The following is a 23,644-nucleotide window of genomic DNA, read 5'->3' on the forward strand; positions in this document are numbered from 1 at the left end:
TGGATAATGATAAATATTATGAATTGTAGATAATATTGTAGATGAATTGTAGATAATGTAGATAAATTTAACAAAAGAATTGCCTAATTAGATGAAGCTTGTAGGGAATGAGGCACCTCTGGGAAGTGGGGGAGCCGTTTGGGGGAACATCTGTAACGGTTTCCACTATAAGTAACACTAGGGTTATATATATATATATATATATATATATATATATATATATATATATATATATATATATATATATATATATATATATATATATATATATAACTTTTAATACAGCTATTACTCAGAATAGCGCAGTTTTGGATCGAATGAATGACTTAATTACTATATCTTTGAAGTTTTGAAGTTTTTTGTACTCGTATTCTGTGAATTTGACACAATCATACAAAATCTAAATTGCACATGTTATTGTACAGTTTAAGTATGTTCAGTTGACCTATATATATAATTATAGACCCTCTCACTCCGACATCATTTTTTATTACTTTTTTTTTTTTGAACTTGTTTATACAACTGTTCGAGTATTTTAGTAATTAAGTATATTTTTAATCTTGAAAATAGTCTCAAACAAATTGAATGAAATTGTTGACGACTTAGTAGTCTTTTTTAAAGCTAATTTGTAATGCAGTAATTTAAAATGACCCATTTTGTGGCTCTGAAGCGGAACGATCAGTGGCTCGGTTTGCCACGGTCAACAACTCAACACCCAATGTCCTGACTGCGCCTCCATATGTGCAAATATGTTTACTGTACATGTATATCTTTAGTGCACCTACCAAGATTGTATTGTTCTTTGTCAGCATGTTGTGATAAAATATTTCAAAATGCGCAGTTCTGCTTAAAAAGGTGGTTGTAAACAGTTTTGAGTGTTTCCCTTGTCAAGGTAAGCAGAAAAACCGGTGACCCAGATATATTTATTCTGCATATCAAACGTGTCTGGCTAATTTATTTTTTTTCTATTAATTGCAGATTAAATATGGATTCGAGCAGGTTCATAAACCCACCTTTCGATGAAATGGATGCGGAGGCAAAATCAAAATATATTGGAGATGAAATAATGAACTATTTTCGGCCGTCACGAGAAAACGGCCCTGAAGGAGCTCTAGTTGTTATTGTTTTGACAATTCTAGCCAACATCTTTTTGTTTGTTGCTATTTTAGCAACGGGAAATATAAAAAAATCTTCAAGTTTGTTGGAATTTGCAAGAGGATTGTCAGAAGTACTACTGTTAGTATCTGTTGCCTTGCAAAGTACAAGAAATATATACAACACCACGGAGACGTCGAAGGCTGTGTCTGGATTCGTTGCCTTCTGGCTTTTCTCTATGGGGTCAGTTTGCTTTGGACTGATGAAAGCTTTTACTGGATTTTTGCATTTTACCGGGAAATCATCATTCTCAAATCTTATTTGGCTGATAATTTTGGTCGTTTTCGCCATCTCTACTTTTCTAGCATTTATTGTTCTATGCGTGATGTATGTCGCCAATGTTTTGGCTTTCGTTGTTTTGGCATGCATGTTTTACTATCTACCGTTCATGGGAATGTGGGTACTGGACGGAGTAAGAATCCTTCATCTTAGAAACCATTCCACCAAAAACGTGGTCGAAATGGAGACGTTAACAAGAGATAAACCCGGGACATCTGAGTTAAAGCAGTCGGAAGGAGAAGTGCAATTCTTGAAGCCGATGACAAACTTTGAAATGTTCATTGTCATATTGTATGGACTTTGTCATACAGTTGCGTTTGCCATGGTTACTATGATTATCACACGAATTGCCTGGGTGTTCTTTCGACCCGTTTCAACAGAAATTCGTTTGGAGTCCGTGCCTGGTATCCTCTGAATGAAGATTAACTCATTCTTAGAACACGACAGTCCTCTTTATGGCCGCAAAACATGCAGAACGTGGCTTACACTTGTGGCGTGTGTTGTGTTATACGGTATATGTGAACTCTGGAAAACGAAGTAGTGGTGCTTGGCTTCACTATACGAGAAAAATATTACAAAGTCTTAACAAGATCGATCATAATGGCGGTGGAATTCAACTATTACAAAGATTATATACAAATATACAAGTGTTGTACATGATATTTATAATACATGTATTTGTACACTGTGCACTAGGCCTATAGTCCTTTATTATTTTTAAAATAAATTTTCCAAGCAAAGACAGGACTATACTTGGCAACTAATTTTGTCGTTATGGTGGCTAAAATTTTTAATTGGGCTTAAAATTTCTCTGTAAGTAGCCAACTTGGCAACCATTTTTAAATGAACTATAAGTATTAACAGTGACGATTTTTTCCCTGAACTGGCAAAAAGAAATTTGAAACTTGGAGAAAATCATTTTTAGCAACTGACATGTTTGCTTTTTCAGTAGGCGAACGTAGTGTCACGTTACTTAAGAGCACACAGAGCTTCATAGCTGTTAGAAGCTAAAAAAAAGTCATAAAGTTAGATCATAGCTGCTCTGGGTAATTTTTTTTGCTTCAGAAAATCGATAATTGCAAAATGCAGTAAATTAGAGGGTGTTGTGGTCAATTATTTGCCATCAAATTCTCACTCATTAAAGATAGTTGCCTACACATTAGTTAAGGTTGTAATTAAGCGTAAAATGTTAATCATGTAAACAATCCTCGATATACTGTATTAAGATTTTTGAATAAGAATACAGATACTCCAATTTAATTTACTCTAAAAGAATATTCCATTTTGTTCAGTCGTCCGTTAGAGCATAAAAATGACAGCCTTTAGTAAATGCAAACATCACTCAGGCATGATCTTAACTTCAAAACAAACATTACTTGCAAATGTGGCAGATAAAGATTAGGTACTGGATTTTCTACAGCGGGCAAGATCATAATTAATTCCAGGGGATTAAGTAAACTGATGTATCATCCTTTATTCTAACTTTACAATAAGAAGTGAAAAAAAGAATTAGATTACATGATCAGTACGTACTGGTCCCTGCTGACAAGGCAGGTAACAACATTGTCTTTGTTTGTAAGGCTCGTTATATTAAATGTATTTTAGAGGAACTTGGATTTTATTCTACAAGTGGTAATCCAACTTATACTCATAGTTCCCTTTCTAAGGAAGAAATTCTTCAAAATCAAATGTCAGTTTTGAATATTTTTAATATTCCAAACAACCAAAATGAATTTGAATTACCATATCTATATTGGATTCCGAAACTTTATAAAAATCCTTACAAACAAAGATACGTAGCAGGTTCTTTAGATATTAACAGTAGTGAAGGAGAAACTTCAAGAGTACTATGCAACAATATATTCGAGAAGTGGTGTAAATCAGATGTGGATATTTAAAAATTCCAAGGAACTTTTGGAAAATTTGAAATCAAGATTTTACCAAAATCAACAGCTTAAATACTTTTGACTTTTTAACTTTATACACAACCATTTCCCACGATAAATGAAAGTCCAGTCTTTGTGATATCATTGACAGCTGCTTTTTCAATAAAATGGAACTCGTAAATTTACTTACCTTGTCATTGGTCATTTGCAAAATTATTTTGTTAAAAAACATTCTGATTGTACAAACAAGTACTCTGAAGTTGACATTAAAAAGATGCTTGAGCTTCTAATTGACAATATCTATGTGGTTTTTGGAGACCAGGTCTTCCAACAATCTATTGGAATTCCTAAGGGTACCAATTGCGCCCCGTTATTAGCAGACCTTTTTTGCATTCGTATGAAGCAGAATTTGTTCAAAATCTTATACGTGAAAAGAAGAAAACACTTGCTGTTGCCTTCAACTCGACATTTAGATATGTCAAAGACGTATTGTCAATTAACAATGGTTATTTCCATCCCTATGTCGATGTCGATACGATATATCCTGGTGAGCTTGAAATAAAAGATACCACAGAGTCTGACACATCTGTTTCATATTTGGATATTTTACTTGAAAAAGACGTTAATGGTAATCTAACAACTAAGCTTTATAATAAACATGATGACTTTAACTTTTCAATCGTCAACTTCCCTTATGTATGGAGCAATATACCTTCGTCACCTGCATGCGGGGTTTATATCGTAATTCGTAATTTCTATGGTCGATACAATGACCTTGTCAGCAAATACAATTTATCATTGAGTCAAGTGCTGACTGACGTTTTTCATACTAATTGTTAGGTCATTATTCACACACTGAATTGTCGACGGATTTTTCCGTTGTTTCCCGATCATGACAGGAAGCACAGGGCGGGTGTGATCGGTCGGCAGGGGATGCTCACTCCTCCATGGCACCTGATCCCACCTCTGATGTTTTGAAGGTCCGTGTTTGCTCTGCTCCTATTTTGTATTGTTTAGTGGACTTTTGAGCTTGAATACTGTTCGTTCTCTCTATATATTTCACTTTACACATTCATTCCTATATATTTACATTTCCAAAGGTTTTTCCTTATGATTCTTTGCAAATTAGAAGACTGTTCATTTTCTCATGAACTACCATGGACGAGCATGAATATCTCCATTGTTACGTCATAATACCGTACTTGACGTCAAAACTATAGTGCAAACTGTTTTGCTTAAAAAATGACAGTTGAATGGTGTAATTTGATGTAATTCATCAGAAAATAATGTAAATATAAAAAATGAACTTATTTTTTTAAGATTCATGAGGTACATGAACTACAACGCTTCACGCCGGCATATTTATCATGAAGCGCTAACGCGCTTCATGAAATATGCCGGCGTGAAGCGTCGTAGTTCATGTCCTCATGAATCTTCAAAAATTAAATTCATTTCTTAAATAAAGTCAGGAATCTACACCAGCTCCAAACCAAACGTTAATGACAATCAACATTAGTATCAAAATAAGTCTTACTGACTATTCAACCAACATACCAAGTTGACAACTATAAAAAAAAATAAAAAGGAAAATTGCGGATTGGAGAGAAAATTGCGGATGGAAGAATGACAGAAAGACATAGTGAATACAAAACGGCATCCGCAAATCCTTGCGGAGCCGTAATGTTTTTTTAAACATATAATTGTATATCCAGAGTAGTCGTTCTCGCCACGCTCCAACATGCATCTCTGTCAACGCTTGGAAAGTTTGTAAATGGTGAAAAAAATTATATTAGAAATAGTTATTCATCATATTATTTATCAGAATTTTTTTTCTCTTTCATCCCCTTTAAGGATTTTTTCTCAAAGTTTTTATTTTTTAATCTGCAAAATAGGCCTAACTGAAAAGAAATGATAGTTTTAAAATAAATGATAAAATATCTTTATTGATTATTACATTTAGTACGATTTGAACTTTAAAATTTCTCCCTTTAAATCTTGTACAATGAGCATTGACAGATGTGTTGGGAGCTTAGCGGAAGCCAGAAAGACTCTTTCGAAGAAACGTGAAACTATACATACTATTCATACTCAAACTTAACTTTGGGGAGATAAATCCTTAGGCAATGTTAAAAATGAATACCCTTTTTCAATTGTACAAAGATTTATTAAACGCGGGTCGTTTTTGGTTGTTGCAATAATTACTTTTTGCGAATTCTATCCAATGTGTATTTTATATAATGTATATCTGATCCTCTGATTATTATGTTTCATTTGACCCATATGTGGGAAAGGGCTTATCAAGTTTTTAGAACTTTTGCGTCAAAACTCTTCTCGTCGACTGGAAAATTCGTCTCACGCATGAAGTGGTAATTAATAATCTATGGCGGAATATGTTCTTGGATTTTGATTGGCTAAAAATCTGTTTCTAAAATACATCGGAAAAATCTAAGGGTAATTAACGTTTTTATGGGAAATAGGACATAAACAAATTTTATTTATTCAATGCAATATTTAAACATTTTAATTGAATTTTTAAACCCACTATAATTTTTAAATTTTGCTCTAAGATTAGTGCTTCAAATTGCCTTCAAATTTAACTATTACTTACAGACAAGTACAGTAAAAGCAATATAAAAGTGAAACGTAGATGTACATTCATTCGTTATATTGTTAGGAGGTTAATTTATTTATTACAGCAGTGAAAGCAGATGGACTGATTCAGGGAAAATACGTACAACAACAGGTGAAACACTACTGTATTCTATAGTCAAGAAGATGGACAACATCATGAAGGTGTTGCAGTTATTCCCAAAAAGGGGGTTGAGAAGTCTTTAATGGAGTGGAAGCCAATCATCAGTAGATTGTTAACAGTACGGCATAGAGGAAAGCAAGTCAACATGACACTATTCCAATGCTATGCACCCACTAACGATGCAGATGAAGAACATAGAATGCTTTCTATGAATAACTACAGCAAGAACTAGACAACACACCAGACCATGATATTAAAATCATCATGGGTGATATGACTGCAAAAGTTGGAGCAGATAATGAACTATACAACAAGGCAATGGGAGAACATGGTTGTGGAATCATAAATGAAAATGGAGAGGGACTTGCAGAGTTTTGTACCACCAACAACTATGTAATTGGAGGAACACTATTCCCCCACCAAAACATTCATAAGTGAACCTGGCACTCTCCAAACATGAAAGACAAAAATAAAATTGACCACATCATGATAAATGGAAAATGGAGACGATCATTAATGGATGTGAGGGTGAAGAGAGGTGCCGATGTTGATAGCGATCACCACCTGGTAACAGCAACTATCAAACTACAAATGCGTAGCACAGAGGGAAAGAACATGGCCAGAAATAAATTTGATGTTGATAAACTTTAAAACATCAAGATAAGGCATCAATTCAACATCATGCTCAGGAATAAGTTTGATATATTACAAAATTTGGAACTAGAGGACAACATACTTGTAACATCAATCGACAAAAAGTGGGGGAAAATTAGCATCTACACTGAAACTAGTGAGAAATGTATTCGTTATAGGCAAAACATAGGAGTAAAGACTAGATAATGCCTAGAACATGGATAATGATTGGCTCAAGAAGAGATGCCAAAAAGAAAGTGAATGAGGCCAAATCTTTGAGACTCAAAGAGAGACATCAAAGGGAATACAGTGAAATAGAGAAGGAAGTGAAAAAGGCTCTACGCGCAGACAAGAGAGCACACATAGATGACCTAGCAACAAAAGCAGAAGAGGCAGCCAACAGAGGAGAGCAAGGAAACCTTTACAAAATAACAAGGGCACTGAGTGGCAGGAATAGACCATCTCCAAATCTTCCTGTCAAGGACTAAACAGGAAAGTTGCTGTCAACAGAAAAAGAGATGGAGGAACGATGGACAGAGCATTTTAAGGAAATCTTAAACAGACCACCTCCAACTCATGAACCTGACATCAGTAATCCAGCAGCTGACCTAAACATTGAACCACCACAAATTCCAGAAGTTGTCTTTGCAATACAAACTCTAAAAAAAAAGGAAAATCCCCTGAATATGACAACTTAAATGCAGAATTGTTCAAAACAAATCCATTTCTTACAGCCACAATTTTACAGCCAATTTTCCATGACATCTGGGAAAGAAACACCATACCAGATGAAGGGAACCAACGGAGTCCTCATCAAAATACCAAAGAAAGCCAACCTGAATGACTGCAACAATTGGCGAGGAATAACACTTCTTTCCATCCCAAAAAATATCATGGCTAAAATCATCATCAGAAGAATATCCATAGCTGTAGATGTCAAACTGATTAAAGAACATGCAGGATTCAGACCGGGGTGAGGATGTATTGATATTTACACTAAGAAATATCATTGAACAGTGTACAGAATGACAACGACAATTATATATTAATTTTATTGATTTTGAAAAAGCCTTCGACAGCATTCATAGAGACAATCTCTAGAAAATTCTGTGGTCATATTGCATCCCACAACATCTAATAGATGTCATCAAGAGTTTTTATGTCAGCTTCAGATGCAGAGTTGGAAATACCAGCATCGAGTTTGATGTTAAAACAGGAGTCCGTCAAGGCTGTATAATGTCATCTACACTCTTCATCATAGCCATTGACTGGGTCATGAAGAATACAACATCTGACATTCCAAGAGGCATCATATGGGGTACATTCACAACACTAGAAGACCTGGACTTTGCTGATGATATAGCCTTATTCTCCCACTCCCATCGGCACATTCAAGACAAAAACCAACAGGCTCCACAAATACACAGGAAGCATTGGACTGAAGATAAGCACCAAAAAAAAAAAAAAAAAAAAAAGCCAGAGGTCATGACCGTAAATGTAAACAACCCACAAGCGGCCAAAGTGGGAAAATCATGTCCTTCCATGTACCAACACCTTTATATACTTGGGTAGCAAAGTAACAACAGATTGTGGAGTAGAGACCAACATCAAAGAGAGACTATCCAAGGTAAGAGCAACATTTAACAACCCACAAACTGTCTGGAGATCAAGTCAGTACACAACAAGAATAAAGCTGAAACTATACAAAAGCTGCATTATATCTATTCTTTTGTATGGATCAGAGTGTTGGAGAATGACAGAGGGCGACCTTCTCAACAGGTGGCAGCAAGAGAACATGGCCACAATCATCATCATCAGACGCTGGAACTGGCTTGGCCGTGTACTTAGAAGGGACTCGGACAGCATCATAAAGACAGCTCTTTAATGGACATCAGAGAGAAAACGGAAGAGAGGAATGCCCAAAGTCACTTAGCGGCGGACAGTGGAAGCCGAACTTGAAAAACAGAAGAGGAGCTGGGCACACTCCAAAAGCTAGCCAGTGATAGACGGGGATGGAGAACCCTCGTTACTGTCCCATACGCGAGCAGTAAGTAAGCAAGTCATTTATAACAAGTTTATTTTCTCATCTTGATAATGAGAAATACTTTTTATTCCTTCATTTATGCTCATAATTTCATTTGCTGTTGTTTTTTATGTACAGTATGGGTTATTTCCATCTTGGAATGAGGTATTTGAATGTAGCAGTATACACGTCACTCCGATGACTGGATTGACAGGTTTATAGAAATCGAGAAAAAGCGGCAATTTTAAAATATACCTGTACAACAAAATCAAGTATTTTGCAAATTGGCATCAGTGGGCAATTATAGTATAGTCTCAGTATTTTTGGATTACAATGGTACAATATTTAACTATTTTCACAGCGAGAGACACCATCAATGGACAATACTATATGCTTCAGAATCGCACAAGTGAAGGAGCCTATCAAGGAAAAACGAAGGGAGAAATTACAAGCAGGTGCTCGTCTACTCCGGAAGAATGCCCCTGTCCATATTACATGACAAATAACAGTAGCTCTCATAAATTAGCAATTGAATTAGACAGATATAGAAGTATTCCTGTTGAAAATAAAAATGTAGAAAATGCAACTCAAACTCGAGAAGACTAAACTCTTTTACATTTGAATGTCCTAGAAAAAAAAGAACTTGTAGAATACATTTATGGCGTGTAAAACGTAGCTTTATTCGATAATCTTGTGATAAATTTTCAAAATCAAAATAAAAATTTCTCTATCAAATAAGAATACATGGAGCTAATGACAAATGACAATTGTGAAACAGTATAATTCATTTTGCAAAATATATATTTTAATGTATTCATACAAGAAACAAAATTATCACAGGATGAATACCATGTATAACCATTACATACAGTAATAATCTTAATTATTGGGAGATGTGTAGCTACCTTTATGTGATTGCTGTCTCAAACTTTGTTGCCTATCTTTTGGATTTCTTGCTCTCTCTCTGTTGTTTGTTTGTTTGTTCTGTTATCTAGTGTGATGTTGTTCTTATAAGCCCAAAATTGGAAATAAATTATTTATTCGCACAGCCTGAACAAGTTTATTGAAGTTAAGGGGGATTCTATTGTAAAATAACGCTTAAATGTTTTTGATTTTATAATATCAGTATTAGGCTGTGTACTTTTTGATTTACCCTCTTAAGTGCTATAGCCACCTTTCCGGAACCTTTTCATATCCGACCAGGTGTCACGTGATTTATGTTGCAGATTTTTGTATAGCTTTTCCATAATGTCCAAGTGTTATAAAGAGCTAAAAAGAAGACAGATCATCGACAGAAGTCAGGTAGGTTAAGTTCTTGGTTTTACAGAACTGAGATGGTTCTGATGTTGCTTTGGACTATTGTCACACTTTTTGTATCCGTAAATTCGGTCAAGGGAGCTTGTGCAAAACATGGTAAGAAGCTGGAACTCGCATAAATTTGTTTTTTTAGCCGTGAATATTATTCAGAGTGTAAATCTTGAGGCTATTTTAAAGTTTTGACAGGTATCTCTTTAAAAAATGGTATTCAAAGATTTTAAAGATTATATATTGACTTGTGTAAGTTAGTAGTATTATTATTTTAAGGCCGTATACTGTTACGTACAGTTTGTTTCTGTTTTTCGTCGGATCAAAGTTTGAAAACCCAGTACCCAAAGAGAAAAACGTCAAATAAATAATAAAAAAAAAGAATCACGATCAGTTTTTTTTATTGTTTTCATGAATTAAGAATGAATTAAAAGTACACCAAAACATGATCAATAGACAATTGCAACATATTCATGAAAATAGTATTTGATTATTATAGAGGTATACAACCCAAACTTGTATTTGTGTGAACATCTTCATTATTTTCACATAAATTAATTCTTGTATCATTTCCTTCTTCCAGGCCATGTGGTGAATTAAGAGCTATTGCTTCTGATGTTAAAAATTAAATTCTCTTTCGATGTTTCAATATAAAAACTTTCATTGATCTGAGATCATGAATTTTTAAGGTGGGGTGTATTTGCATTTTTCTATTCATACTCACACTTAATATCTAATTGTAATGCAAATACAATATTTTTTTCCTGATCATTATTAATATCAAAATATATATTATAGAATATATCGCTTAAATCATTATTATTCGTATAGAAATCATCAATTTCGAATTATATAAAATCTATCAATTTTGGGTTGTTTGCATCCTGCATATTTAAATATTTGAAAATGAAAAAAATGCCATCCCCTAATTAATAAAATTCGGCAATGATTTAAATCATTCTCTGAAAATTCGAAAGTTGACTAAATTTTGATAACCTTGATTTTCAAACAGTCGATCGAATATTGATTCCTGAAGTCAGGATTACTTTTTGCTATTCACTGACGTAAAATTTGTTAATTTTTCTGCCATACTCTGATATGCAGTATGTCGAGATAACATTACAGTCACTGGTTTGCAATACGTCCAGATTATTTTCATGTATATCTCTCATTTTCAGAATGTCGGGATGATTTAAATCAATGCCTGGCCGTCAACAAGACAAATAATGTCTGCCGGGATACTGACGGTTCGTGTAGGGCAGATGGTGAACGCTGGGAATTCATTAAATGTTTGACCCTGGAGTGTCGCAGTCACAGGATATCGGTCGTCAATGATAGTAAGTCTGGATATTTTACTTACTGTGTCCGAAAAAAAAAATCAGAGTTGAAAAAGATTACTACTAGAATAAGAACACCATGCAATGAATATAATCGGTTGATCTTTTTCATTAGAGTGTCTGAATACCGTTAAAGAATGTTTGACATTAACCACTGAAAATCAAATGTGTCGGGACCAGCATGGGAGGTGTAGGGAGAACGGAAGTCGCTGGAAACATAGATGCTTTGAGATGATGTGTCAACAAAACAAAGTGTCAATCATAAATGTCAGTGAGTATGACTTCATGGCGGGAAATTCAAAACGAGACGCAAAAAGCTATATGTGGTCTTACTGGAATTTCATCAAAATAAGAAAACCCAAATACATTCTATTTCTGAGTATTACAAGACTAGTTCAACTTGCACATATTATATGACTATCTTTTTTTAACGATACCATTTGATCATTTGACAAAGATGATGATGTTCATCCTAATATAAAGATAGGAACTGTAACTTTGTCTTACATGATGGCGAAATGGACTATTACTACATTCTCCATCAACGAGAATTAAAACCAGTAACAATTTTATCTATTTATGATTTCCTAAATTAATTTCAAATTAATTTTCACTTAGAATTAAAAATTTAGAAAATAAGACATGCGCATTTTACAAGTTGTCTCTCTCCTGTCGGGTACTATTAAAATTGAATGCAAGCACATGCATGCAAGTGTGCTGAAATCTAATTGGCTAATACTTAATGCTGTATCTCTTTTACTATTCAATATAACTCTTTGAAATTTAAGACATTGGTATATATTATAAGGCACTATAAGAATATATATTTATATATGAAAAATCTAGAAAATACGCACAAGCACGTGTGCTGAATTCTGATTGGCTATAAGGTTGTTACGATGAATAATCTTTCTTAGTTTTTAACGAAAGATGAAATTCAGAGTATATGCTCCTACATAATTCCATTATCAAAAATGAATACGAGGACAAGCATGCACGTATGCTGATTTCTGATTGGTCAATATTAATGTTGCTGTAACTTTCTACATTTTCAGTGAATTTCTTTGAAATCTAAAAAGGAGCTCTTTATTATGGCATACATGAGATGATGTTCATGCATATGGTTATTTTCGAAATCATGTTCATGATGTACGTGTACTTAAATCTGATTTGCTTATCCTCATTGTGCTACATATATATCTCCTTTGTTACATATATTACCCCCAAATACTTTGGAAAATACGTTGTAAAAGTCTGTAATACAAAGATTTTGCTTAATTTACTTATAGGCAATGGGCCCAAAAGGAAGCAGGGGAGCGTTTTGGGAACATCTGTAACAGTCTCCGTTACAGTTAGAACTAGTTTTTTTTTCCGTTTCATGTTGTACAAACATTTTGAACTTAATGTTTCGTGAACTTGAGGAGCTTGGTAATAGAGAGAGAGAGAGAGAGAGAGAGAGAGAGAGGACCTACAAATTATTGTGATGGAAAAGACCTCAACTTTTAGAATTATTCTTTAGAAACCAATAGTTAATCGGAACACTGAATGTGTAAAAACTTTTTATTTCAGAATGCTGCATCCGAAATAAAAATGGTAATCTTTCTTCCTCGTATTCTTTGGTTATCTTCCTTGAAAAGTTATATTTTCCATTGTTATAAAATTTGATGTGTTACTATAACTGTTTTTATACTTTGTTTAAATGTGCACCTTTCCATGCGTGTTACAGGTCGATGTGTGACACCGTTTGCTTGTCGTTCGCCAGGGGAGATATGGACAATTCCAGGAATGGAGACGCTCCAGACCTGCAAAGTGAGAAAGAATAGAATGGGGCGTTACACATTCCATTATTTCATCCCAAAAATATGAAATATTAGTACGAAGACATTCGTGCAATGGAAGTAGAGATTAAAATAAGCATCGTAAATGGGCGTTGCGTTTAATTTAATTTCAAACGAATAACTGCAATAAAGAAATTACTTCAAGCCAGAGGTATATATAATTTGCTCCTTACCCTCTCCCCTATACTCACTGTTAGTAATTATGCATCATTTGACAAGTTTGAAAAGAAATATTTCATATTTTATTGTCAATTAACATGTATGTATGGTTGATGTTTTGAACTGTATGTCGTTCGAGGGAGGAGATATTCCCTTGGAGGAAGTTCTAAATAGAAATCCTTTCAAGATATATATGTAAGTAGATTTTACAGAGTCCTTTCATAAAAGTTTTATTGATTCAAAGCAACATCACTTTAAGATAAGTAATATTTACTTTTTTTTTTTTTTTAAAATTCCATGCATATGCGCACCTTAAGAATGAACATACAAAATGGTTAAAATAAAACCTAACCTCGACAATTTATATATATACATGAATCCGATCCGTTCAATTGTACCGGTTAGTATATTAGAATGAAGTTTTTTTTCTGACAAGTGACCAGATTTTGTAAGATTTTAGGAGATTGATCGATATTGGAAAATTGAATATATGGTCTTCCCTCTTCGTTTTATTTTAAATCAGTGTAATTAAAATTAGATGTTCCGAATACGCTACCGCTTCTCAAACAAGCAGTAGCGGATTCGGAACGTCTAATTTTAATTCGATTGACTTTAATTAAACCCATTACCTGCAGACAAGTACCAACTTTTGACTTTTGGACGAATTTCATGAAACTTCAGTCCCTATAATTAAGACACATTAGGGGAGTAAGGATATATTTTCACATTTTAAAATAATTCCACAAAATTTGTTACACTCCGTGCTGTTGAAAATTAAAGTATTTATCAATTCTTCCTTTTTGTAAACGCAAATTTAAAGGATTGATCATGTTTATTCATGAAACACACAGGTGCCAAAGATCTGTAAAAATTAATCTGGTTTTGATCTTTTATTTAATTAAGAACGACTTTTGGAAACTAGAAATTCTGTTAAGTTTCTAAAATATAAATTTATTTTATAAAGTGATCGCCACTTAAACCTTTTTAATTTTTGAAGTTAAGCCATAAAATATAAATAACATTTAGTTACAATTATATTTACAAATTATATAATTATAACAAACGACTTACAGAAATTATGGAATTTATGCTATCCGTTATCTTCAGAAATTTTATAAGTGTTGTGCTCCTCTAACAGAATTAATTACTGGTTATACTATAAATACTAAAATTTCATTCTAAAATAATACTTAAACTACCAAATTAAATACCAAACAAAAGATATAACATATCATGACTGAAAAAATCCGAAAAAATCTTAACCACATCCTGCTGGTATAACAGCACGGGTTATAAATGGCTAAAACCCAAACGTGTCCTACAGTCACCAGTTATGTGATAGGTCTGCAACAATCGCTTATCATTTTCAGTTTTGGCGGGAAAATAATTATAATTAAGTAAAATTGTAAAATAATTTAGACGGATACTGTGAATAATTTTTTAATATATTTTATTTTTTTTTTAGTTACCAATCTTTATTTCACTATTATAAATGCATAAAAATGAAAACATATGGCGTCGTGAATTTTATATATCCCTCTCTTCTTTAAAAAAAAAAAAGTAATTATTTTTTGACGTTCTCTGAGTAACATATTGCATTTCGCAGTTAAAATCTAGGTTAGTATTTCCCCAGTTTTGGTAATTTACATATTAAAATGCGTAATTCGATTAAGGAAGTAAATATAAACAGTTTAGTCTGTGCGTGTTTCTCTTTTCTCCATAGACATGTAAAGGTGAGTGTAAAGATTAGGGTTCCAAAATGAGTGGAATTCATTAATCGATAATTCGGTACATTGCATTAATTGATATAATGTCTTTCATTAATTAACTTTAAAAAAAATGCCAATTAGTAGATGCCTAACAGATGTAGGCAGTAGATGCCTATATATATATATATATATATATATATATATATATATATATATTTATATATATACTGTGAAATCATTAAAATTCGTGGGGGCCAATTTTCTTGGATTGGTTTAATTTTACAGGTTCGCGGGGACGTAATTTCGTGTATTCTCCTATACCTACTGAAGGAAATATGACTTTGTAACAATAGATTATTAATTCGTGGAGGATGTTTATTCGTGGATGAGAGGTACCCACGAAAATTGACCCACGACGAAATCCAATGATTCCACAGTATATATATATATATATATATATATATATATATATATATATATATATATATATATATATATATATATATATATATGACTAATTTTCAAACGCAGATTCAGATTCGGCATGTATTCGAGCAGGTTCATACATCCAGTGTTCGATGAATTGAACGCAGAGGACAAATCAAGATTTATCGCAAGAGAAATAATGAACTATTTTCAACCATCACGAGAACACGGCCCCGAGGGAGCTCTTCTTGTTATTTTAATAACAATTCTAGCCAACATCTATTTGTTAGTTGCTATTTTAGCCACGGGAAAAATGAAAAAAATCTTCTAATATATTGGAATTAGCAAGAGGATTATCCGAAATTCTACTTTTGATATCAATTACCTTGCAAAGTACAAGAAATACGCTCAATACTACGGAAACACCGATTGCAGTGTCCGGATTCGTTGTCTTCTGGCTATTCTCTTTGTGGTCTGTGTGCTTTGGACTGATAAAGGCTTTTACGGGATTTCTACAGTTTACAGGGAAATCATCATTCTCACGTTCTTTTTGGTTGAAAATCTCGGTCGTTTTCGTAATCTCGACTTTTCTAGCACTGGTTGTTCTATGCGTTGTGTATATTGTCGATGCTATGGCTTTTGTTGTTATGGTATGCATATTTTATTATCTACCATTCATGGGTATGTGGACACTTGACGGGTTAAGAATCTTGCATCTTAGATACCATGAAACCCAAAACGCAATAGAAATGGATACGATAAACAGAGATAATCCCGATGCCCCTGAGTTGAGGCCGTCGATTCCAGAAGTACAGTTTAATAGACCGATGTTTAATTTTGACGTGTTCATTGTAATGTTGTATGGTCTTTGTCATACAGTTGCGTTTGCTGTAGTGTCCTTGATCATTGCACGAATTGCCAGCCAGTGGATGTTCTACAGACCTTTTTCTATATACTAGTATTTTTGTTAACCTAACAGTCCTGGTGTTCTCTAAATAAATTATGCAAGTTCCTTGTTATTTAGAACGAGTTTTATGATTGCTTTAAATGAACTGAACAGGACAAACTCAACAAACGGTCCTTCTTCCAATAAAGATACTCCTTTTTGGTATCTGAGTAGCCTATCCTGAAGCTTATATGAAAGAATATAAAAGTTATAATTATATGGATTTCGATACAAAGTTCCACTTGTCTTTTTATTAAGTTTTTGGGCGTTGGTCTTGTAAAAACCTATTGTAATTCAGAGACATGGATGCTTTCAACTTACACTGACGTTTAATAATTTCGTTTTACAAGTACACGTGGAATCAACCATTTGACAGCAAATTCAAACGTCGGGACCGCTTTATTTATGAGTGTCCTGTTCTTGAAGTAAGGGATATTTCTGGACTTGAGATATGTTAAGCGCGAAACACAAGGAAGATAAAACATTAGAACTTAGCACACATGGATTTTCCAATGACTGTTAGTTTAGAAGCATGAAAAATAAAATAGCAATGTGAAATAGAGATGGTGCTTTGAATATAAACATATAGGATGAATAATGATGCATACATTGAAAACAAAGGTTGAAATAACGTAAATTTTTGTTTGTTATATATATAGAAATGACATAGTCAGATTGACATTCATGCATTTTAAAAACTGTTTAGCCTGTGCTTTCAATGATTAATGTGTTTGTATAAATGGTTATTTACATATATTAAAGTGTATATTCAATAAACATTTAGAACATTACTAAGCCTTTTCGTGATCAATCTTAGAAAACAGGTATCATCCTCGATTATCACACAAATTGAACACATACTAGTAAAATTTTTAAAATGACGGCATAATTAAGATCCATTTTCAAATTCTATTTTACGTCTTATTTCTACAGGGACCTATATAAATATAACCACTATGCTTCAAACCTGCTCAGTACTAGTAAAAACACATAAACCATCAGCACTTAGATTATCCATGGAACCATAGTCATAATGCTCCATTGGCGGATCCAGAGAGGGGGTCGGGGGTTGGAACCCCTCCTTTATTTTTGCAGAGAGAGAGAGAGAGAGAGAGAGAGAGAGAACACGTTTTCACAGGAAGATTCCGTCGAACGTAGGCTGTATCATTTCGGAACATCTTCTAATGGAATAAACTTTAATAAGTAATGAAAGTCATGCGTGGATCTAGAGGGGTTCAGGGTCCGGACCCCCCCCCCCGGGATCTAACTCGAGTTATTAAATTTCTATGTAAATATAACGAAAAAATGTTCTTGGACCCCCTCCCCCTGGAAAGATTGACCCCTTAAAATGGAAAGAAGAGTATGTATCTAAAGAAAATTGATTAAGAAAAGTGTCTACATTCCCCGTCCTGTGAAATAGGTTTTTTTTCATGTTTGGCAAGTTGTATTTTTTTGGGGGGGTGTCCAAAAAAATTCGAGTCTGACATTTATCAAAGTTAATGTGGACCCCCCCCCCCCTTGAAAAAAATTCCTGGATCCACCCCTGTGAAAGGGAGTATAAATGGTTTCTTTTTTTCTCTCTCTCTCTGTGATTCTATGTTTGAGTGTTGGGGGGCACCACCCTGGAATCCCTCTTTCTAAAATTGCAGGATCTGCCCCTGATGCTCGCCTGAATCATATTCCTCTAAAGACGAACATGTCATATAAATCTAAACTTAAAATGTACATGATTTTACAATGAATTCTAGTAAAGTATGATTAGTGTTATTGAGTCAACTTAAGGTGGAATGCTTGAAATGTTATCTTGCAGTACAGAAGAAAATTTATATTAATTATACTTTTACTATATTTATTCCCTTTAAGAAATATTTTGACTCCCTGATGCAGTCCAATCCCAGCCCGGAGATCAGCATTTTAACTTGACATTTTGCTCATTGGTTCTTGAAAGAATTTAAGATTTTATGATTGCTCCTTCATTTTTCTATTTATTATTTCTCTCCTGGACTGGACGCCGATCCAAAATTACGATTATATGCACTTTTGAAAAATAGCGCCTAATCATAGTTTAACAGCTTTGGGCTCAAATTTCTTTGTTGGAAATCTACCCTAGGTCTAATCTGAGACTAAAAATTTTGGTCTGGTACTATGGTTCATTTCTATAGAAAATAGTAGTAGAACGAAGTATTTGAAGCAGACTATTGCTGCTGGAACTCTTCAGCATCAGAAGTTTAAACGAATAGCTTATTGCTATGAAAAATGAACAACTTTATATATTTTGATGGATTTAAACCTTTCAGAGGTAAGAAACGAAAGTTTTATGGTGATAGGGAATCAAAAGGATGTCCAAAGCAAAAGGTTGAAGCGGACAGCTAATTCATTTCAGCCTGTATTAATCGAAACAAACGGTCGAAGTCCGGGCACGAAACCCCGAATGAAATTATGTGACACTGGTCTGAGATCCGTAGAGACACCAGACCAAAACTTTTAGTCTCTACGGATCTCGCTGAGATTACCCTAGGTCACCTCCCGGTGTCTGATTAAAATTTTGTTACATTGTCATTGCTGGTTGAAATTGAGCCACTAGTTAAAAGAAATATTAAAAATGTGAGTAAAAAATATACATCACACAAACTTTAAATATTTTCCCTAATACTACACAATGTAACATAAAATTTAACAGTAAGCTAAGAGATAACTTGATAACAGACATCTGACTGAAAAAGCTTAACGTTATCACGTAACTTGTGACAGATTATAGTCCAACCCCCTTTCCCAATTCAATAGCGATTTTAAAGTGTCCAACATGTAAACAGTTGCAGCTCGAATTCTGCGATGCATTGAGTTCAACAGTTTCTTGATTTGAAAAAAAAACAAAAAACAAAAAAAAAAAAAAACGTCCAGTCGTCTTGATGTACCTCTTTCTCAGATGCTGTAGCACATGCACTTGTTTCTGTAATAAATTTTTTAACCCATAGTATAATTATTATGCAATGTTTTAAAAATTTATTATCGAAACAAGTGCCTGTGTGCTGTGGTCAATTCCTCGATCCTCTGCTGAGTAGTATTCCTTGGACTTCCGGTCCATGACTGTCATCAGAGTTAGTGTATGCATGTACAGGTGTGGAATGGTGCATATTTGCACCTGCACCACTCTTTCAACGTAATTTTGAAAATTCCCGCTAGAGATACACTAGAGGTACTTGCAATGCACACTTTCAAGCATTTTCAGGAAGCATTGCATTGGCATTATTTAAGAAAAGAAAATGGACCTATTTTCGGATGAATGTTGTTATACTTATGATAAACAGCAAATTCTGGTTAATCCAAAAAGCCGAATTTGTCGAAAAACGTACATTCTAAGGATTTTTTTTAACGGGACAGGACTTTTGGCCTGTAACGAGATGAAAATCAGTTACTACAAAAAGTCGAAAATATCCCAACTTAATCAAACAGTACAAAATTTTACTCAGTTTTGATTTTTTTTGGTCGTCGGTTTAGCGGAAATCTAACTATTCTATCACATTATAATCTTATGTAATTTTGAAAAGCTTTTGTTTATAGCTTTTCACTAATTGACATCACATATTTGAATTAGTGATATCACCTACTGGAATATGTGATATCTCCTATTCAATTTGAATGAGTGATATCACTTATTCGAATAGGTGATATCACTAAATGGCAATAAATATCAAAACGGCGCCTCATAGAAAAATGCAAATTGTATACATGCAGGTTTGAAGGAAACAGTATGATTCGGTAGGGCTAAGCATCCATGGAAAACTAACTGAATGTCCAGTGTTATGAAGCAGGGTTAATCTTAACTTGGTCATAGCTTATCTCCCCTGTAGACTGCATATATTCGTATTCTTTAAAAATCCCTGAAGTAAACACACATCATTCATTTATATAATTTCAGCAATGAATTCCAGTGAATATCGGCCCACTCCCTTTGAACCTAGGAGGTTAAAATGACTGTTTAAATTGAGGTGTTTCATTTTGTCTTGTCCCATTCCTACCCCTTTGAAAATGGTTGGACATTCAAATTCCTACTTTACCTTCTTATACAGTTTTTTCCTTCAATAATAAAAAATAAAATATCTACAATAAAATATACATAATGCACTGCTAAATTTCTGATCTTTGAATAATGTTTTCTGATGCTGAGTGCGATGACCGACTCTCCGGAACTCCTCTCAATCGGACCATATGTCACGTGATTTATACTGTAGATGTAACTTATTATAAATGAAGGAAAAATCAATCCAAGTGTTATAAATCTCTCAGAAGAAGACAGGCCACGGTAAAGAAAGAGAAGTAAAAGTCACGTCTCCCGGTTTTAAGTTCATTGAGATGAACCTGGTGTCGCTTTGGACTGTTGTTTCACTAGTATTCCTAGTATCTGTTATCGCGGCTAAGGAAGCATGTATAAAGACTGGTAAGAAATAGGAACCCCAATTGTTGCCTTGTGACATAACAAATAAGATTTAAATAAAAAAGTTTTATTACAGTTTTGTGGGGTATCTATGTCAGGAAGTTTATCTTTAAAGATTTATAAATTCTGTATGACAATAAATAAGTACTTATTAAGGACATGATTTCATTCTGCTTTACCTCTAAATTTGAAAAAATCGAACACTCCACGAGGAAAAATTTATACGCAAAACGTATACACGTAAATAAAATTATATATTTTGTTCAAATACATTTTATTATGTTCTGCTTTATGTATAACGATTCTTAACGTCTTTTTTTTGGCTTAGTGGTTCAATGGGCATAGCTTCTGTAATTTGAAAAATAAAAAAAAATATTTGGTTCGCGTTCTACCGACACATATTTTTAAAATTATAATAACAATTTAGTAGATTTTTATATAATTTCTGAATATGTACATGAGTGTTATCTAGAATTTAAAAAATCATCGAGAACTCATTTATAAGGGTTTTACAGAATCATCTGATTTGTAAAATTGTGAAATTATTCCATTTAATTTCTGAATAGGAGAGAGTTGTTATGCTTTTTTGTAAACCTTTGATTTTCAGATTGTAAGATATTGATTTTATCAACTCCTTATCAGTCGAATATTTTTTTCAAGTATGTTTGTATGCCCTGACTACAGTATGCTGAATAATTTTTATAATTCTTGATAGATCATTCTCATTACCTCTGATTTTCAGAATGTCGGGATGCTTTCGATCGATGTTTGGCCGTCAATCAGACGAATCGAGTCTGTCGAGACGTTGACGGTATCTGTCGAAATGACGGAGAACACTGGGACTACATGAAATGTTTGAGACTAGAGTGTCGCAGTCACAAAATATCTGTCATCAATTACAGTAAGTATAGGTAATATATATCATTACAAATCTTGTCAATTTACACCCCTCCAAAAAAAAACAAAAAACCAGTAAATCACGAAATCAGATACATGTGAATATTATTTGGTGAATCAGAATTTCTCGATCTCGTCACAGAATGTCTAAATACCTTGAAAGATTGTCTAACAATTACCACTGAAAATCAAATGTGTCGGGACCAGCATGGGAGGTGTAGGGAGAACGGAAGTCGTTGGACACACGAATGTTTTGAAATGATGTGTCTGCAAAACAAAGTGTTAATCATTAATGTCAGTGAGTATCACTTCATGGCGGGAAATTTTATCTAGTCAGGAGAGAACATTACTTAGGAAAACATTATTACTGCTTAAGGATACATAACACAAACAAAAATTTGATGCCTGGATTGATACATATTTTTTGACAGATTTCGAATAGAAGTAACAAAAATAATAAATCCCTAAAATATAAAGAAATCTTAAGTTTTCTTTGGTGCTAAAATATGCGAATTTGTTTTGGTTTCTTTATAGTTCTATACAAAATGTTGCACGTATTTTTAACATTGTGACAAAATCTTACTGAATTCTCCAACTTTACATGGCAAACATTATTCAGGTTACCCATTTGAATATAAATCTACAAAAAAATATTGCTGATTTCTGAAAAAGGTTTGTTTGTGTTATTTATCCTTAAACAGTGAAGCTGTAAAAGTCCAATTATTTATTTTTCAGAATGTTGTGTCCGAGATTTAATAGGTAATTTTTTCCTTTCTCCCTCTAACTAGGTTGCCATTCAGTTTTATGCAGATGAAATTTAAATTAGGCTTCCATAATAAATGCGATCATTTTTTCCCGCTTTTTTGGACCGCGCGCTAGCAAGCTTGAGTGTAATGTTTCACTGATATTTTGTGTTTCAGGCTGTGTCAAGCCGGTTGTTTGTCGTTCTCCTGGAGAGATATGGAAAATTCCGGGAAAAGAGACGCTCCAGACATGCAAAGTAGAAAAGAACAAAATGGGGCGTTACAGTTTCCATTATTTCGTACCAAAAATGTGAAAACAATGCTGAGATTGAAATACATATGAAATTGCTGTGCTTAAATCTCATAAATAGAAAAAAAAGTGTTATATTTTTTTCTAGCATATTCTATGATTTGAAATGAATTTCGGATTGGTGCTAGAAAGGGCGAATGTAGACCGGCATGATTAAAATATCCAATGGCAATACCATTACAGTCCGGGTTCCACATGGAGACTAGTTTTCTTTAAAGAATGTCCGGAAATGAGAACTTTTCGTCCCTATAATTAATGGCTTTTTAAAATCAATGATATGCATGTGTCTTTTGGTGATCTTTTAACGATATACCTAAGTACTTATCATTAATTGGTTCCAGTGTATAATTAAATTTTTAATTTATACCCACACTTCCCGTTTCCATCGCGTTTTAGACATACATTGTACATTATGCGCGTGTTATAATTCTTAAGATTGTATCTAGAATTGCAGTAAGTTTTAAACTTTTGATTCAAGTCCAATATAGATGTTACTAAAAACAGACTTGGCAGTAGAACTCCAACATTTCTAAGTGGTAGCGGTATGTAGAGAAGCATTAACGTTTCGGAATTTTGATGTCTGTGCCTCAGGGCTCCCCCTCCCCCAGAAGTCCAAAAGGGAGTGTTTTATGAATTATTATCATATGAACGTTTTCAACATTATCGGTCTTGAAACTGATCAGATTTACTCGTATGGTTTTTTTTAGCAAGTCAATCCTTAAGTAATATCAGGCCAGTAGTATGCGCCATCCTTCTTAAGAAAAAAGCCTTTTGTTGAAGTTTTAATATGAAAATATTCATTTAAAGGTTA

The 23,644-nt window shown here is 33.7% G+C and overlaps 2 protein-coding genes across 2 annotated transcripts; both read left to right on the plus strand.

The window, feature by feature from the left end:
- The first annotated feature begins 757 nt into the window (after window positions 1-757).
- LOC133172634 (uncharacterized) lies at window positions 758-2,174 on the plus strand. The gene is made up of 2 exons (XM_061307566.1): window positions 758-892; window positions 979-2,174. Exon 2 carries the CDS (start codon window positions 986-988, stop codon window positions 1,847-1,849), a length of 864 nt encoding a protein of 287 aa, XP_061163550.1. The 5' UTR covers window positions 758-892; window positions 979-985; the 3' UTR covers window positions 1,850-2,174.
- An 18,627-nt stretch (window positions 2,175-20,801) lies between these two features.
- Window positions 20,802-22,837, plus strand: LOC133204992 (uncharacterized). The gene is made up of 5 exons (XM_061340731.1): window positions 20,802-20,886; window positions 21,626-21,784; window positions 21,923-22,078; window positions 22,516-22,539; window positions 22,701-22,837. Exons 1-5 carry the CDS (start codon window positions 20,802-20,804, stop codon window positions 22,835-22,837), a joined length of 561 nt encoding a protein of 186 aa, XP_061196715.1.
- The last annotated feature ends 807 nt before the right edge of the window (window positions 22,838-23,644 follow it).

Source organism: Saccostrea echinata, unplaced genomic scaffold (genome assembly GCF_033153115.1).
Source record: "Saccostrea echinata isolate AGI-Se365-2 ecotype Australia unplaced genomic scaffold, CSIRO_AGI_Sech_v1 ptg000054l, whole genome shotgun sequence".
NCBI classification, from domain to species: Eukaryota; Metazoa; Mollusca; class Bivalvia; order Ostreida; family Ostreidae; genus Saccostrea; species Saccostrea echinata.

Bases quoted from the DNA above. Each gene is read 5' to 3' on its own strand.
- LOC133204992 (XM_061340731.1), top strand. From the start codon at position 20,802: ATGAACCTGGTGTCGCTTTGGACTGTTGTTTCACTAGTATTCCTAGTA. The intron at 22,079-22,515 runs GTGAGTATCACT...TTTATTTTTCAG, and splicing joins AGTGTTAATCATTAATGTCA to AATGTTGTGTCCGAGATTTA. The intron at 22,540-22,700 runs GTAATTTTTTCC...TTTGTGTTTCAG, and splicing joins TTGTGTCCGAGATTTAATAG to GCTGTGTCAAGCCGGTTGTT.
- LOC133172634 (XM_061307566.1), top strand. From the start codon at position 986: ATGGATTCGAGCAGGTTCATAAACCCACCTTTCGATGAAATGGATGCG.